This window comes from Myxocyprinus asiaticus, chromosome 38 (genome assembly GCF_019703515.2).
Source record: "Myxocyprinus asiaticus isolate MX2 ecotype Aquarium Trade chromosome 38, UBuf_Myxa_2, whole genome shotgun sequence".
NCBI classification, from domain to species: Eukaryota; Metazoa; Chordata; class Actinopteri; order Cypriniformes; family Catostomidae; genus Myxocyprinus; species Myxocyprinus asiaticus.
In genome coordinates this window covers 3,402,604-3,418,752 of record NC_059381.1, presented here as the reverse complement: position 1 = coordinate 3,418,752, position 16,149 = coordinate 3,402,604, and the positions used below count along the sequence as shown (strand labels likewise).

Here is a 16,149-nt window from a genome sequence, read left to right as displayed (position 1 = left end):
CCAATGGAAGACCGGGGGAGTTTTCTGTAATCTGGTTGATTCGTTGGAATCCGTTTGGTGGCACAGAAAGTGCACACTTTAGTTTAATTAGTGTAACATTATCTCATATTTTGGGGTTGTTCAGCTCAATGTACTGTACATTCCCAAAGATAATATTCTTGGCACTTCCTGATAGTTTTCATTTAATATTAAATGAAGAAGGTGTTGATGTTTTGTTGCCGGTAAATGGGTCAAGGCTTTCTATAAAAACAAAGACCTCAGGCATCACTCATTCATGTGAAAGAGGACAGTTCATAAACTATTAAAATATTCCAGAGGAACTTTTCCAAATTAATTTTTTATCAAACAAGGTGTCTGGCATGTCACCACTGAAGACACTTTAGAAACGCTTGACTGGTCAACCAGAGCTGTAACGCCTCGGGTTTACAAAAGACCAGAAAGGGATCATTTTATGACTGCATACAGATGAAATACATGACATAAAATAGTCAGCGTGAATTAAAAAATGGACCTTATTTACTTTCCCACATTTTTATGGCTTTTTATTTCTAAATATTTTGTTTTATATACTTTTGCACATTTTTGGTCTTATTGTGTACAATCAGTGAACTTGTCTCTGTAATCTTTGATCAAAATAACTTTTTGCCTTTTTGTGTAACGTCAGCTATGCTGTCACAGGTCAGGATGTGTGTGTGTTTTTTTTTGTTTGTTTTTTTTTAGGCTAATTTCAGAGCTAACATTTTACATAGCCTAAATACACACAATTCAATTATATTTTCACACTTCTTTTTTTTTTTTCATTTTCACCCAATTTGGAATGCCCAATTCCCAATATGCTTTTAAGTCCTCGTGGTGGCGTAGTGATTCGCCTCAATCCGGATGGTGGAGGACGAATCTCAGTTGCCTCCGCGTCTGAGACCATCAGCCCGCGCATCTTATCACGTGGCTTGTTGAGCGCGTTGCCACGGAGACATAGCACGTGTGGAGGCTTCACGCCACCCACTGCGGCATCCACGCTCAACTCGCCACGCGCCCCATCGAGAACGAACCACATTATAGCGACCACGAGGAGGTTACCCCATGTGACTCTACCCTCCCTAGCAACCGGGCCAATTTGGTTGTTTAGGAAACCTGGCTGGAGTCACTCAGCACGCCCTGGGATTCGAACTAGGGAACTCCAGGGGTGGTAGCCAACGTATTTTACCACTGAGCTACCCAGGCCCAGGATGTGTGTGTTTTTATAATTTAACTTAAAGGTGCTGTAAGTGATTGTTTTAAAAAAAAAAAAAAAAAAATTCATGGAAAGGTATGCAAAACATGGTCATACTCCCTGAAAGATATTACTAAAATAAGTGTCGTAAGATATCTCACCGGTCTCTGTGACCGCAGTAGACTGTAAACAGCAAACAAAAATGTGTCCACGGTCTCTGACGCTTTCTGCCTGTCAATCATTTTGCACGCTCTCATAGTATTGTAGTTACAGTGAATTATTGAGGCTTAATGCCATTTTTATGCCATGTTGCTCATAACAGTTGTCAGTTGAGGGCGCTATTTTGCTGCGGTTGTTATTAACAACCGTTTCTGCACGATGTCGGTCCAAATAAAGCTCATTTGGTGTCTTTGTATTGCGGGGTTTTGGAAAGGGGGGGCGTGGCTAATTCAACGGCTCAGTCTCATGGAAGTAGATCGGCTGAAATTGCTTACAGCACCTTTAAAATATTAAAATTTCAGCACATTTTGTCCTGTAACGCGTCTGTGGGTCAAAGGTTGAACTTGTTTTCTGATTTGGTTTTGTAATTCATTTCATACCTTTCATTTTCATCATGAACACTTACATACAGTAGTTTGCAAAATGTCATGTTCATGTTTTTTTTTTTTTGCATCTATACTTTTCGAAGAAATAAAAACACGTATACATAATTCTGACATCAGAAGTATCAGTGCTTGGGTATCAAGTTGATATGAAAACATGTTACATTTTATTATTTTAACATTACATTTTAAAATTAGGGTAATATATATAAATTAATGATTCCTGTCTTTCTACGGTATTGATAACACCAAATACAGACTCAGTTCAGTACCAACGTCTTGTCAGCAGCTGCTTTCCAGCTCTCATGTGGCCTTTGTGTGCTTGCGGCACGCGATTGTGGCTGTGTGTCTTGGAAACTGTGAGTTGGTCCATCCAGATGCAGTAACTACCAAATATTTAGATATATAACCCTGTAAACAAGGAGTAATATATACAGATGCACTTAAGGAATTTGCTAACTTTAAAGTCACGAGTCAGGACATTTGCGTATTTAGATGACACGATGAAATAAACCTAGCAAACTTTAGAAGATCTAGCTATTATTTTTCATCTCTAGTACTGATTTAGCCTATTTACAACCTGCTTTCTTGTAAATTCGCTTAAGCAATCGATGAATCAATGAAAAAACTGTAAACAGCCATACACAATGTGTCAAAACTATGGAAAGCCGAAAGGGAAAAATAGTGGGGTTTTTTAAAAACGCGTTTTAAAGTATAGGTGTTAAGCATGCAATTTCTGATGTTCGAGCGTATCTAAGACTGAGACAAAAGTTAGTGAGACATGACACATAGATGTATTCAAATTTTTATTATAAAGTGTTTTATATTACGATATTTCATCAAAGTATGGCTCCATATCCACAGAGGTCTGGGCTAAGCCTTGAATGTCCACTGACCTTAGCATCGCCCCTGGTGGGAAGTTGACTAATTTATTTTAAATCAGATATTTTGATATTTTTTTGAAAAGGCATATTTCGTTCAGGTCAAATGGAGTAACACATAGAAATGACTCAAAAATTCATGATATTTGTTAAGAAAAAAATTATATATATATATATGTGTGTGTGTATATGTTTGAAAACTTTTTGAAATTTATGATTAAGTTGTGTACACTCATGTGTGTATTTTAGTAAATTTTACTCGAGGGGGCCTGGGTAACTCAGAGTATTGACGCTGACTACCACCCCTGGAGTTGCGAGTTCAAATACAACGTGTGCCGAGTGACTCCAGCCAGGTCTCCTAAGCAACCAAATTGGCCCGGTTGCTAGGGAGGGTAGAGTCACATGGGGTAACCTCCTCGTGGTCATGATTAGTGGTTCTCGCCCTCAATGGGGCGTGTGGTAAGTTGTGTGTGGATCGCAGAGAGTAGCATGAGCCTCCACATGCTGTGAGTCTCCGCGGTGTCATGCACAGCGAGTCACGTGATAAGATGCGCAGATTGACGGTCTCAGAAGCGGAGGCAACTGAGACTTGTCCTCCGCCACCTGGATTGAGGTGAGTAACCGCGCCACCACGAGGACCTACTAAGTAGTGGGAATTGGGCATTCCAAAATTGGGATAAAAGGGGATAAAAAAACAAGAAAAAGAAATGACACAAAAATTCATGATATTTTGAAAAATAATAATAATAATAATAATAATAATAATAAAAATAAAATAAAAGATATATGTTTGAAAACTTTTTGAAAGTTATGATTAAGTTGTGTACACTCACGTGTGTAATTTAATTACACTTTACATTTTTAAAGTCAAATATGATTTATTTATTTATTTATTTTGTAGAAAATGCAATAAATGTTTTTTTTTTTAAAAAACATATACTAAAACAATATGGACACAAAGATTAAATTTCTATGAACTTGACACAAATTCAATTTTTACCTCTGGCAACCTTATTTTTCTAAAAATATTTAATAAACGTACAATATTGTCGAACTGTGTATACTAACAAAAATTATAGTACCATGTTATTCTTTCAAGTACCTTGAAGTGTGGTGTAAATATCATAGTGCATGAATATAGTAATCATTCAGTTATAAATCAAGATACCATGTGTTATTCGTGATACCGTGTATACTCACCATTATTTTAGGCAGTACGTAGTGAAAAGTGTGTGTTTGTGAGCTTGTATGCATGATGTTAGCAAGCCAAATGATTGTTTTGAAAGGTTGCAATCTATTAACAAACTCAGGTGCGGCACGCACATCTGTAGATTTTTGGATTTCTGTGTGGTTTCTGGACTTTTGCCTGTTTAAATGTGATGTTTTTTTTTTATATCTAATTTCCCAGACACTAGTGGCACAGAATTGACACGCTTCATACTTCAAACTATACACATTTTTAAACTGTCTGTTTGTCACCTCTCTCTCTCTCTCTGTGCAGTGTGTAGTGGTCAGGATGAGCGCTCGGCATCGAGCAGATTCCCAGGACTCCCTGGACCAGCCGGACGATGAGGTTGTGCCTTACAGTGACGACGAAACTGACGATGAATTAGATGATGAGCTGGAAACAAGAGAAGATCTGCCACCAGAACCAGGAGTAGGAGAAGAAATCAGACCCACAGCTACTGGAGGTGAGTTTCAACACTCGTCTCGTGAGATTCTGTTGCTTTTATGCTTGTCTTAGTTTAAAAGACTTTTTAGTATAAAAAATGTACAAATCTGTTCCCAGATCAGAATATAATCAGGTTTGGAAGGTGATCTGGGATCAGTTTACACTAAGGATTGCAACTCTTCTCTCTGATCTAGGATAATGTGTGACGAGGAGGAGGGCAGGGCCGGGCCGTGAGTGCGCACGGCCGGCCCCCAATCGGGCTAATCAGCTGAGGAGAGGGATAAAGCCCAATTGGGGTCCGGCTGTGCGCATTTTACTACAAATACCATAGTTGAACTACAGTTACCAGGGTCAGAAAATAAGGGAGGCTTATGGCAAAAATTCCACTGAAAGTGGCAAAAATGCCCCCAAATTTCACAATTTATATTAGGGATGCACTGATGTATCGTCTGCCGATATTTATCTGCCAATTAATGACCAAATTAAAACCATCGGCACATCTGTATTAAGCATGAAAATGCTGAAAATAACGATGGTTGATTAACACACTTTGTAAAGACTTTGTGAATTCAAATGCAAAATCCAGAAATATAAAATAGCCAAAATATGTAGAACATGTAATGTTTAATTTTTATTCTGTTTCGTTCTCACATTAATGCGGAAAAAACGGATATCATACCGCCATAAACGGATATCATACCGATATCCCAGAAATCACGGTTGTGGAAGCGGCGCTTACCTGTAGGCTACATGATGAGGAAAACCATCCAAAATGCTTTAAAACCAGCAGACTTGGACTTCTGGGATATCGGTATGATATCCATTAATGCTGCACGATTGATTGAATTAAGATTGAAATCACTATACGGCTTTGCGTGAATACTAAACCTTAAAAGGCTGCGTTTTAAACTGCAAAAACAGACCTTTTTCCATATCAGTCAACATGTTATCCTAATTTGTTATCCTTTTTTTTAATCTTCTATTTATCTTTCATTATAGATCTCTTTAAAAAAAATTGCCTGTCATGTGTTCAACAGATCCAATCCATGTTCAGTGGAAATCACTGTATTAATTGTTAGAACAGTGAAAAAGCTTTTGTACCACTTTGTACATTTTTAAAATAAAATTCCAGAGTAAAACTGATCTGATGGCAAAATAAGGTAAGTTGCAAAATATCTGTATCGGTATTGTTATCGGCCTGTAGTTGTTTGTTTAAATCGGCATCGACCAAACACTTTCGTAACAGGTCATCCCTAGTTTATTTGGTTTAAAAAATGCCTTATAAAAGGTATAAAATGTCCTTGGAAATCAAATCCAGGGGGCAAATAAATATTGCCCCTTAATGGCAAAGTTCATTTCTGACCCTGGTAATAAAAATCATAATCATTGTGCAAAAAAACAACAACTGTGTCACAATTTTGTTAATTTTGGATAAGGGTTGGATAAAGGTATTGCGAGGGAACGCAAACTATTTCAGAAAATAAATTCTGTCCCTGTCCCCTTCAAGGGTCTGTACCGTACCATAGTTTATTGTTCAGTAGTAATAATAACCCATCACACTGTCTGATCTGGGAACAGTTTTTGCTTTTTGTGTGATGATAACACTTCTATCAGTCTGATCTGGGATCAGAACTCTATGAAACTGCCCTTTTGATGATTGCATGTATTCTGATTTTGTTTTTGTTTTTGTTTTTATTTAATTTTCCTCCTCAGAGGCCGGTTGGAGTGTCCGAGCGAACGACAGAGAATACTGCAAACGACCAGAGTTCCAGAAAAAGGTCTTTCTGTGTATCAAGAAAAGCAAATACTCTGTAAGTGACACATTCATCACGAGTCTTGAGTGAAACCTGAATCGCCTGTGTTTCTGTGCTACGGCGTGTTGCTTTCGTCAGTATTTTACGCTACATGCAAACACACGGGTGGCGGTTCAGTATAGTGGTTGGGCTTGTGATGAATGATTGACTGTTCGATCCCACCATTGCACCTTTGATAAAGACACTTAACCTTGAGTTACTCCAGCTCGACTGTCTCTGTTATAATTGTACTGTTGGTTGTTTTGGATAAAAGCATCTGCTGAATGATTTCTTGCTGCTTAGCTAAAAGTAAACAAGTCTCACTTTGAAATTTTCCACTGTATAGACCACAAACACTCAGTCTGTGGTAGCAGGTTACAAGCGGGATGATATTTTCATGCTTAACTGAACTACAGGACTTTGATAGTGAAACTGCATTAGATGTTAGTTGCATGCATTACCATATTTATTCTCTTGTATCTCCCGGTCAAAACAAAATGTACAGTAAATGATTTCTTCATAGGCAAGATAAGTTTTTAGTTTTCTGGGATCTGTGAAGTATCTCTCTGAAAAGTTAATGGAAAACTTCATAGTATCTCATTTTGTTATTGTCAAATGTTAACTAGTTAATTTGTAGTCAGACAAATCATGAATCACCCAGAATTCAGCCAAAAACAACACCATGATCCATCTGATTTGTACTCTTTATATATATATATATATATATTTGAAGACGCAGTTTGTCTGAAAACACAAAATCATTACATTTTCTGAAGAAGCAAACACCACTTATATTAAATCGTAGTGTGTTTTAAGGGTTAAACGACTGACTCACTCTTACTAATTCAAAACAAGTATGTGAGATATTTTTTCCTCTTATTTTTGGGCACTTCAGACGCCTCCAGAAAGAGATTAGTTTGACACAGAGATTGTGCAGTTACAGGAAATGTAACAAAAGTGACAAGTCATTCCTCTCACCCAGAATTCGTCATCAAGCTCTTATCTGTTATGACGTATCAGACAGACCAGGGCCCTAAAATGAGACTATTTCCGGTAATTTTTGTATATGATTTACACATTAAACACCACGCTGAATAGAGATCCTTTGTGCGAGTTCTTTGATGTCTGTAAAACTTGTGAGTGATATTTTAAAGACTAATCTATTCCTCCTGGACGAACAGGCTACTTTTAGTTTGTCTAAAAATTATGACGAAATGCAGTGACGTTTTTGTTTTGACAAAGTGGTCGTTTGGTGAGATTTCTCCTGTTCGCGCACATCTTTGACATTTTTGACCTAGGAGAACAAGAGCATTGATGATTGGTTAAGATTAACTCTGGGTGTGATTTGGACGTGATGTTTTTTTTAACACTTCTATTGCATTCGTGTAATTTTTGACCCGGGAGAGGTAGATAATAATTTTTAAATACCACATAGTTTTTAGTACGGGAACCTAAATATGGGACTGTCAAGACTATCAAAATATACACAAAACATTTTTTTTTTTTTTTTTTTTTTTTCAGATTTTTGAATAAAATTGTTTAAGAGATATAACTAGCCTGATCTCATGAAATTTACGTGAGCATTGCAATGTTTTTGCAAAACTGAAATGACGTGCTTCATAACACGTTTGGCTGCACTTTTCAAGTGAAATGTTCAGCAGGGGGCGCCAAAACCGTTCGAAATGAGATTATAATCAGACGAGGTTTTTAAGGTGAATTTTATGCCACTTTTCCACTGCACGTTACGGTTCGACTCGACTCTGCTTGCTTTACTTTTCTGAGCTTGCTTTTCCACTGCAGTTTAGTGCCGCCTCAACATGGGTGGGATTATAGGCTGATCGTCATAGTTGCGCCGTATCTACTGCCGTGACATCATCTTAAATTTTTGTTTCGTGTCGCCCCATCCAGCACTTGTTGGATCCTCTCCTCGGCTGCTAATGAGAGGAATGCCTGCACCTCGTTTATTGACCACAGCGTGGTTTTGCACACAGCCATTTCTTTCGATTCGAAAGTCGCGTGAACAAATGATACTGCTGTCGCTGTTGCTAACTTTAAAACTAGCGGGTTGATGCCCCTTGTCGCAAATCCAGTGACGCTGGTAGTGACGATTCTCTCTGACCAATCAGTGATCTGCAGGGTATTGATGTCACATTTAGTATCAGCTTGGCTCGCTTGGAACCTCGACCGAGGTGGTACTAAAAAAAGTATCAGGTACCAGGTACTATCCACAGTGGAAAACTCCCAAAAAGCGAGCAGAGTCATGTCGAGCCGTACTGTGCTGTGGAAAAGCCCCATTAGGTTTTAATAAAACGTATCTCCCTAACCTAAACCTTAACCAATAGTGTCCGAAAAGAGAAATGAGAGTTTAACAAAACAGACATCCTTACCCTGAACCATCACCTAACCTTAACCGGTAGTGGTTTAAAATGCAGAAGCGAAATGAAAAGCACATTTTCTGAAGCAACCACGTTATTTCGTGTCGCTTCTATGTCTCTGTTGTGTCACGTGTCATCTTGAGTTCTTCTCTGGTTTTCAACCGCAGTCCTCCGAGTCCAAAGTTCAACGCTCTATGAAGTGAGCTACTGTGCAATCATATCGGAATAAGTGTATATATATGTAGGTGGGTCTGTAATAGAATTGTTAAAATGTATAATTTTTCAAAAGATGTGTTAGAGTAAAAGTGTTTTGATATCATAGCAGGGTCTGAGTAATAGAGAGAAAAATAAGTGTTTATAAAGTCATTATCAGCCACTGAAGTCATGATTTGAGTGAAAGTGAACAAAACACAGTTGTTGTAGCGCCTCTAGTGTTCATTTCATCTGCAAACTGCAGGGAATTGTACCTGGAGACACGTAAAGTTTTGTAAAAATGTACAGTATATTGAGTCACGTTTTCACTATGAGACCAGGTTGGACATTACCATATAATTTTTTTTTTTTACATCTTTTGTGCTCACGGGATTTTTGACCCGGGCACCAATTGTGGCTTTACATATAGTATGATATTATGTCGATTTTTTTTTTTTTTTTTTTTGTACTTCTATGATTTAAATATTTACTTATAAACACTTCACTTACATTTTGCCTCTTTCCCATACACTCTCACACACTGTGTTGTCTCTCACTGGGACTGCATCTTGATTACAGACATGCACATACACACACATTCCTGTACAAAACAGACATGACAGATGTAAAAAACGTAACAAATAAACTAAATCAAAGGTACTACTATCTAAAGGAGGTGTTGCGAGAGCAAAAGTTCATGCACACATTAGTCTAAATAGGGCTTGAAAGAGGAAATTGTCCACATTTTACTGGTAAAAACATAGTAAAGAAGTATTATTGTTGTATACTTGAGTATACAACACCAATAGCTGGTGTGTGGTGAGCATTCTGGCGCACTATGGCTGCCGTCGCATCATCCAGGTGGATGCTGCACACTGGTGGTGAGTCCCCTGTTCACTGTGTGAAGTGCTTTGAGTGTAGTGTCCGAAAAGCGCTATATAAATGTAACATTCATTCATTCAGTTGTACAGTTGTTTTAATGATGTTTAGTTGAAAAAATAATACGTTGCTTTCATAACATTTGACCACCAAGTTATAATGAGCAGTTATGGGTAATAGGAAATTCATTCAAATTACTAATAATTCTCACATTAGATGTTAACATATATTATATATTATGTTATATTTAGATACAATTTCACAGAAACTTTGATATAAAAAGATGTTTTCACTTGTGTCACACTGGTTTGGCTGTAGTTGTATTTTTTGAAATGCCAAAGAATTTCTATATTTTATTATTTTTTTTATATTTGTTAGTTAACATGCCAAAAATATAAATCTTTATATATGTTTGAACCATTAAGAACCTATTAAAGACTTATAGTATAGTATTAGATGAAAACCATCGGGTTATTAATGATTTATAAACTTGAATTCCACCAGGTCAGAATTGACTTGCGAATGCAAAAGGTGTATGCAGATAATGAACGCAATATGAGGGTCAAAAGAGTTAAAAGAAAGAAGGCCACTGATTTTAAGACTTGTATCATGAAAAACACTATTTTTTTTGCTTTGCATTATGCAGACATACTTTAACATTCACAGCTCAAAACTCTCTTTCCAGCCTATTGAAACCAAAACACAAAAATGACTCGTTCAGTAATCTCCATGATTATGACATCATAACCATGAGATCATTAATATATGTACTTTCACAGTAATCTTTTATCTAATCAGATTACATTTGGATTACTTATTGCATGTTTTGCTTAATCTAATCTTCAATTTTTAAAGAGGTGTTTATTGGTACTATTCAACACTGACCGCCCACATTTAAATATTCAACGCATATTCAGTATTAAGCAACCTGACCTGTTAATACAGTGTTGATATATAGAGGTTATCTAATCATACCAGAGGTCGTTTACATATAGATGTCTTTAAGGTGCAGTAACAAATACAGCCTGTTAAACTCTTTAACAGTCAGAGAGAGAGAGAGAGAGAGAGTGAGAGAGAGCATAAAAAAAAAAGATTTTGCTTTTGGTGCAAGAAACCTTGACGAACATTATAAGTGCAATTCAGGGAAAAAAATCTAATCTACAAAAGTATAAAATATGTCAGAAGTGTTTTTGTGTGTGTGCTTGTGTGCGTAACCGGTAGCAGCTCTGTGCCTAAGTTACGATTGTTTTACTTTGAAGCCTGAAAAACGTGGAAATTCCCTATTGTAAAAATATTATAACAGAGACAGCTTACTGGATGTGTCCTCCACCAGAGAGTAGACAATCTTTTGTGGCATCACCGTCAACTAACTTATTTTAAAACGCCATTGCGCGTAGTATAAACGACAGCTTCGTTCGCCTATGGTGATGTAGTTCGTCCAGGAGAAAAAAGTTTGGCTTCTTTTATAGTATAAATTAGGCTGAAGTCTTCTGAAGCCACTTGGCAGCTTTGTGTAAGGAATAGACCAATATTTTTGTTGTACTGTATTAACTTAAAACCCTTGTTCTAGGGCATGCACAATGGTGACTCACCCTTATCAAGGGTTTGAACCTACAATCTTTCAATTACCATACAACATTTTTAACCACTAAGCCACACTTCACAGATATGATGAACACAGCTGCTGGATGAAGTTGATATTTACTATATCAGTTTGTTCATCTTTGACATTTCTTTTTGTTTTAAGGGAAATGCGATCAAGACTTATAAATACAACGTCCTCACCTTCCTGCCCTTGAACCTGTATGAGCAGTTTAAGAGAGCAGCTAACCTCTACTTCCTGTGTCTCCTCATCCTACAGGTATGTCTCAGACATGACAGTTTTACAGTTATGCTCACAGTGTAATAAAGAGTTTCATGCTCTTAGTGAGTGTATTTATAAAGCTGGAAGATCTTATTAAAGTCAACTTGTTCACTTAAAAGTCAACATAAAAGAATATTTAGCAATTGCACTTACCTTTATATAATTTATAACCCAGTTTTACAGAAGCTTTCAAGATTATATCAGGTCATTCTCACATTTTCTACAAACGCTAAATTGTTTTTTGAAAAGTTTCCGTTCTGTTATTGGTTAATATTATTTTTCCCAACCCACATGACCTTGATTACATCACCAGAAAAGGAAGGTCATTGCTGAGGCACTGGATTTCATTACATTCTTACTATTTTATTATAAATGATGCATAATAAAACCAGAGACATTTATTAAAGGAATGTAGGTCCAATACAATTAGCTTAGCAATGCAAGTTAAGCTCAATCGACAGCTTTTGTGGCATAATGTTGATTACTACAAAAATGTATTTGAACTAGTCCCTTGTTTTCTTTAAAAACAGCAAAAATTGCAGTTACAGTATAGCACTTATAATGGAAGTGAATGGTGCCCATTAGGGTTGCCACCCGATCCGTAAAATACGGGATCGTCACGTATTTACAGATGAAATGATGCATCCTGTATTGAATCAGTACTGTAGTAGAGGGTGTGGTAAGGGACCATCTGAAGTAGGGTTGCCAATTTTGAAGTTATAAAATACGGGACACTCTCTCTAGAGCTTTTGACGGGGGTGGGGGGTGGTTGTCCCTACAGACGTCCGTACAGACGTCCCTTACAACACCCTCCATAGTTTTAGCACATTTTAGCACAATGTTAGTACTTTTCAGATGGTCCCTTACCACATGCTCCATAGTTTTAGCACATTTTAGCACAATGTGAGTACTTTTCAGACGGTCCCTTACCACACCCTCCATAGTTTTAGCACATTTTAGCACAATGTGAGTACTTTTCAGACGGTCCCTTACCATACGCTCCATAGTTTTAGCACATTTTAGCACAATGTGAGTACTTTTCAGACGGTCCCTTACCACACCCTCCATAGTTTTAGCACATTTTAGCACAATGTGAGTACTTTTCAGACGGTCCCTTACCACACCCTCCATAGTTTTAGCACATATTAGCACAATGTGAGTACTTTTCAGACAGTCCCTTACCCACCATAAGCACAGTTTCCTGTGAATATCAAGGTTAAATTAATTATCTTGGCCACATGAAGGTCAAATCCATGATAAACCTGCTTGTATGTGTTATTTAATGAAACATTTGACCATCTTTTAAAGGAATTATATTTACGGTAGTCTAAACTCTCTCTCCACTCTCTTTTGTTTTTAATATGTCAGATTATTCCTCAAATCACCACACTGCCTTGGTACACCACCCTAGTGCCATTAGTGCTGGTGCTTGGCATCACTGCCATCAAAGACCTGGTGGACGACCTGGTGAGTTGAGTGTGTGTGTTTAGTTATTGAAAAGAAAGCAGTAGATTGACGTAATGCTTGACAGTGGTCATAGTTTCTGTCATATGATCGGTCTCTCTTATTGAAAGGCTCGACACAGAATGGACAAAGAAATCAACAACAGGAAGTGTGACGTGTTGCTTAACGGCAGGTAAATGTAATATCAAATCTCATTTAGGAAGTATCACAATTTATAAGAACAGTTTTTATGATTGTCAATGAGAAGCTGACATACACGTTTGTGCACTTTTAATGCAACATTAATTCTGTTATCAGATTTGTCGAGACCAGATGGATGCACTTGCAAGTTGGTGATATTGTACGACTAAAGAAAAACGATTTTATCCCAGTGAGTTATTTATACATTTGTCTGCCTTACCATTGAGAAATCATGGCTGATTTTTTTTTTTTTTTTTTTGTTCCGTAAAGTTTTGTCCCAACCAGACACGATGCAACAAAATACCAGAGACACTGAACGCGAAACTGTTGCGCGATGTGGTGGAATCACGGCCAATCAGAACATATTTTATGTTTAATACACAGTTATTTTGGACCAATGAGAGTTTGCAGTGGGTGGGGCTACCCGGATAGATGCCACAGAAATAGAAGCGTTCGAATAATTTCTTGTCGCGGTCGTTTAGGACAAAACCTCACTTGTGGTTTTATCATATCGCTTCTGGTTAAGACCCGGTTTTAGAGACTTTGTCTTATCTGCTGTAGAGCTTTTATAAATTCTAAATCATAAATATATTTTTTAATTTAAATACATTAAATATAAATCTTAAAATGTATGTTTTAATAAAAAAAAAAAAAAAAAAAAAACATATTAATTTTATATTTTATTACATTATTTTTATTTACTATTTTATATAATTATTATATTTTTTGATAATAATAATAATTCATAAATTATTTTGAATAGTTTATTTTTAATGTATTAAAGTATTAATTTATAACACATTTTATATAGTTAATATTATAATATAAATTAATATTAAATAGAAGGGAGTATTAATAATTTACCTAGAAGACAGTAAACTGTTCATGCCAAAGGCAGCATAATATATCTGACATATTCATCACATATTTTTGTGACTAGGTTGTCATTTATAAATTATTTTTATGAATTCTAAATCATGAAGTATATTTTTTTAAATTGAAATACATCAAATATAAATCTTAAAATGTATGTTTTTATTAGAAATAAATAAAAAACTTAATAAAATCACATTAATTAAATATTTGTATTACATTAAAATAAAAAATAAAAAAATACATAATTTAATATAATTATTATATTATTTGATCATAATAATAATTTATAAATCATTATGAATAGTTTATTTTTAATTTATTAAAGTATTAATTTATAACACATTTTATATTGTTTATATTATAATATAAATTAAATTAAATATTAAATTAATATTAAATAGAAGGGAGTAATTATAATTTACCTAGAACACAGTAATATGTTCATGCCAAAGGCAGCATAATATTATTGACATATTCATCACATATTTTTGTGACTAGGTTGTGTCATTTATAAATTATTTTATAAATTCTAAATTATAAAGTATATTTTTTTAATTGAAATACATAAAACATAAATCTTAAAATGTATGTTTTAATTAAAAATAAATAAATAAACATATTAATGTAATATTTTCGTTAAATAATGTTTTTTATTTTTATTTATATAATTTAATATGATTATTATAATAATTATAATTTATAAATGATTTTAAACAGTTTATTTTTTATTTATTAAAGTATTAATTTATAAAAAAAATTATATAGTTTATATTATAATACAAAATAAATTAATATTAAATAGAAGGTTGTAATAATAATTTACCTAGAAGACAGTAATCTGTTCATGCCGAAGGCAGTATAATATATCTGACATATTCATCATGTTTTTTGTGAATCGGTTATGTGTCGTTTGCGGTCATGTCTAGTTTATCCTCCATTTCTCCCCATTTCATGTCTCATTTCTGCCACATCATTCATTCATTTCATTTGTTTAAGTTTGTTTGTCATTTGTTTTGACGTCATATAGGCAGACATTCTGTCGTTATCCAGTTCAAACCCCAACAGTCTGTGTTATGTAGAGACGGCAGAACTTGATGGGTAAGACACACTTCACCTACCATAAGTTAAACATACACACTACAATACAAACTTGCATTATGGTTCATAATAATAACCTCAAATTCCACACTTATATACACTTTATAGTCATAATCAAATGGTATGTTCAGTACATAAATGTATATGTATACATATGTTTTTGTTTGATTTCAAGTAATGACTTACACTATGGTGATTTTGTAATGACAATCCAATGGTTGTATGAACAGTCATTTAAGTGCTGGAATTGTGATTCATATTGGGATTTGTGTAATGGATGCGTTCATTGTTCGGCTCGTAGAGATTCTGAAGTGATCTACCTTCAATTCAAACACACACATTCAAACACTCTTTATTCATATTGTCTGTGACATTACAATAGCTCCTGGTTTTGTCGGTGGACTGATTCAGGGATTGTGAAATAGATCCATGTCGTGTAGACTCATTAGTGAGAATACCAGGTTGGTTTTGGTGTGGTATGATTTCATAGCATTTATCAATATGGCTTATAATTGTTTGTTTGTTTGTTTCTTTGTTTTGGTTTGTCCAGAGAGACGAATCTGAAGTTTAAGATGGGTCTGAAAGTGACAGATGAAAATCTTCAAGAGGAGGAACAGATGGCGAGGTTTAATGGTAAATATGACGGTGACTCCTAAGGGGCGTTCACACATACAACGATTTTTATGGCTTTCATTCTGTCATAATGAAATGTCATTTATGATAAGCTGAAATTATAATGGAGCACATGGTGTCTCTTTCTGTATCTTTTGGTTGAATATTTCCATTTATGATATTAAAATAATCTCTGTTTTTTTTTGTGTGTCTCTCTCTCTCTCTCTTTCAGCGATAGTTGTGTGTGAAGAACCCAACAATCGTTTGGATAAGTTTGTGGGAACGATGATCTGGGATTCTCAGAGTTACTCTCTCGATCTCGACAACATGCTGCTCAGAGGATGCAAAATTCGCAACACCGAAGTGTGTCATGGGCTGGTCATATTTGCAGGTCAGAGGTCAACACACAAACACTCGCACATAGTCTCTGGTGATCGGTTGCTGTTGGTGT

The 16,149-nt window shown here is 35.6% G+C and overlaps 2 protein-coding genes across 4 annotated transcripts in view; both read left to right on the top strand.

Moving 5' to 3' along the window:
- LOC127429268 (secretory carrier-associated membrane protein 1-like) overlaps positions 1-16,149 on the top strand; it is a 129,543-nt gene that overhangs the window by 68,346 nt on the left and 45,048 nt on the right. Inside the window, exon 10 of one of the 3 annotated variants that reach the window (XR_007895249.1) lies at positions 1,073-1,105. The exons of the other annotated variants lie outside the window; for them this stretch is intronic. The gene's annotated coding sequence lies outside the window, so the exon portion shown is untranslated. Of the gene's footprint in view, positions 1-1,072; positions 1,106-16,149 lie in introns of those variants that run through there. 3 annotated transcript variants of the gene reach the window in all.
- The window catches only part of LOC127429232 (phospholipid-transporting ATPase IC-like), a 46,867-nt gene that overhangs the window by 15,658 nt on the left and 15,060 nt on the right, over positions 1-16,149 (top strand). The window contains exons 2-10 of the mRNA XM_051678126.1: positions 4,195-4,384; positions 6,079-6,176; positions 11,352-11,465; positions 12,837-12,935; positions 13,043-13,104; positions 13,230-13,302; positions 15,016-15,086; positions 15,637-15,719; positions 15,931-16,089. Of these exons, the coding sequence (XP_051534086.1) occupies positions 4,210-4,384; positions 6,079-6,176; positions 11,352-11,465; positions 12,837-12,935; positions 13,043-13,104; positions 13,230-13,302; positions 15,016-15,086; positions 15,637-15,719; positions 15,931-16,089 (934 nt within the window). The 5' untranslated portion in view covers positions 4,195-4,209. The remainder of the gene's footprint in view (positions 1-4,194; positions 4,385-6,078; positions 6,177-11,351; positions 11,466-12,836; positions 12,936-13,042; positions 13,105-13,229; positions 13,303-15,015; positions 15,087-15,636; positions 15,720-15,930; positions 16,090-16,149) is intronic.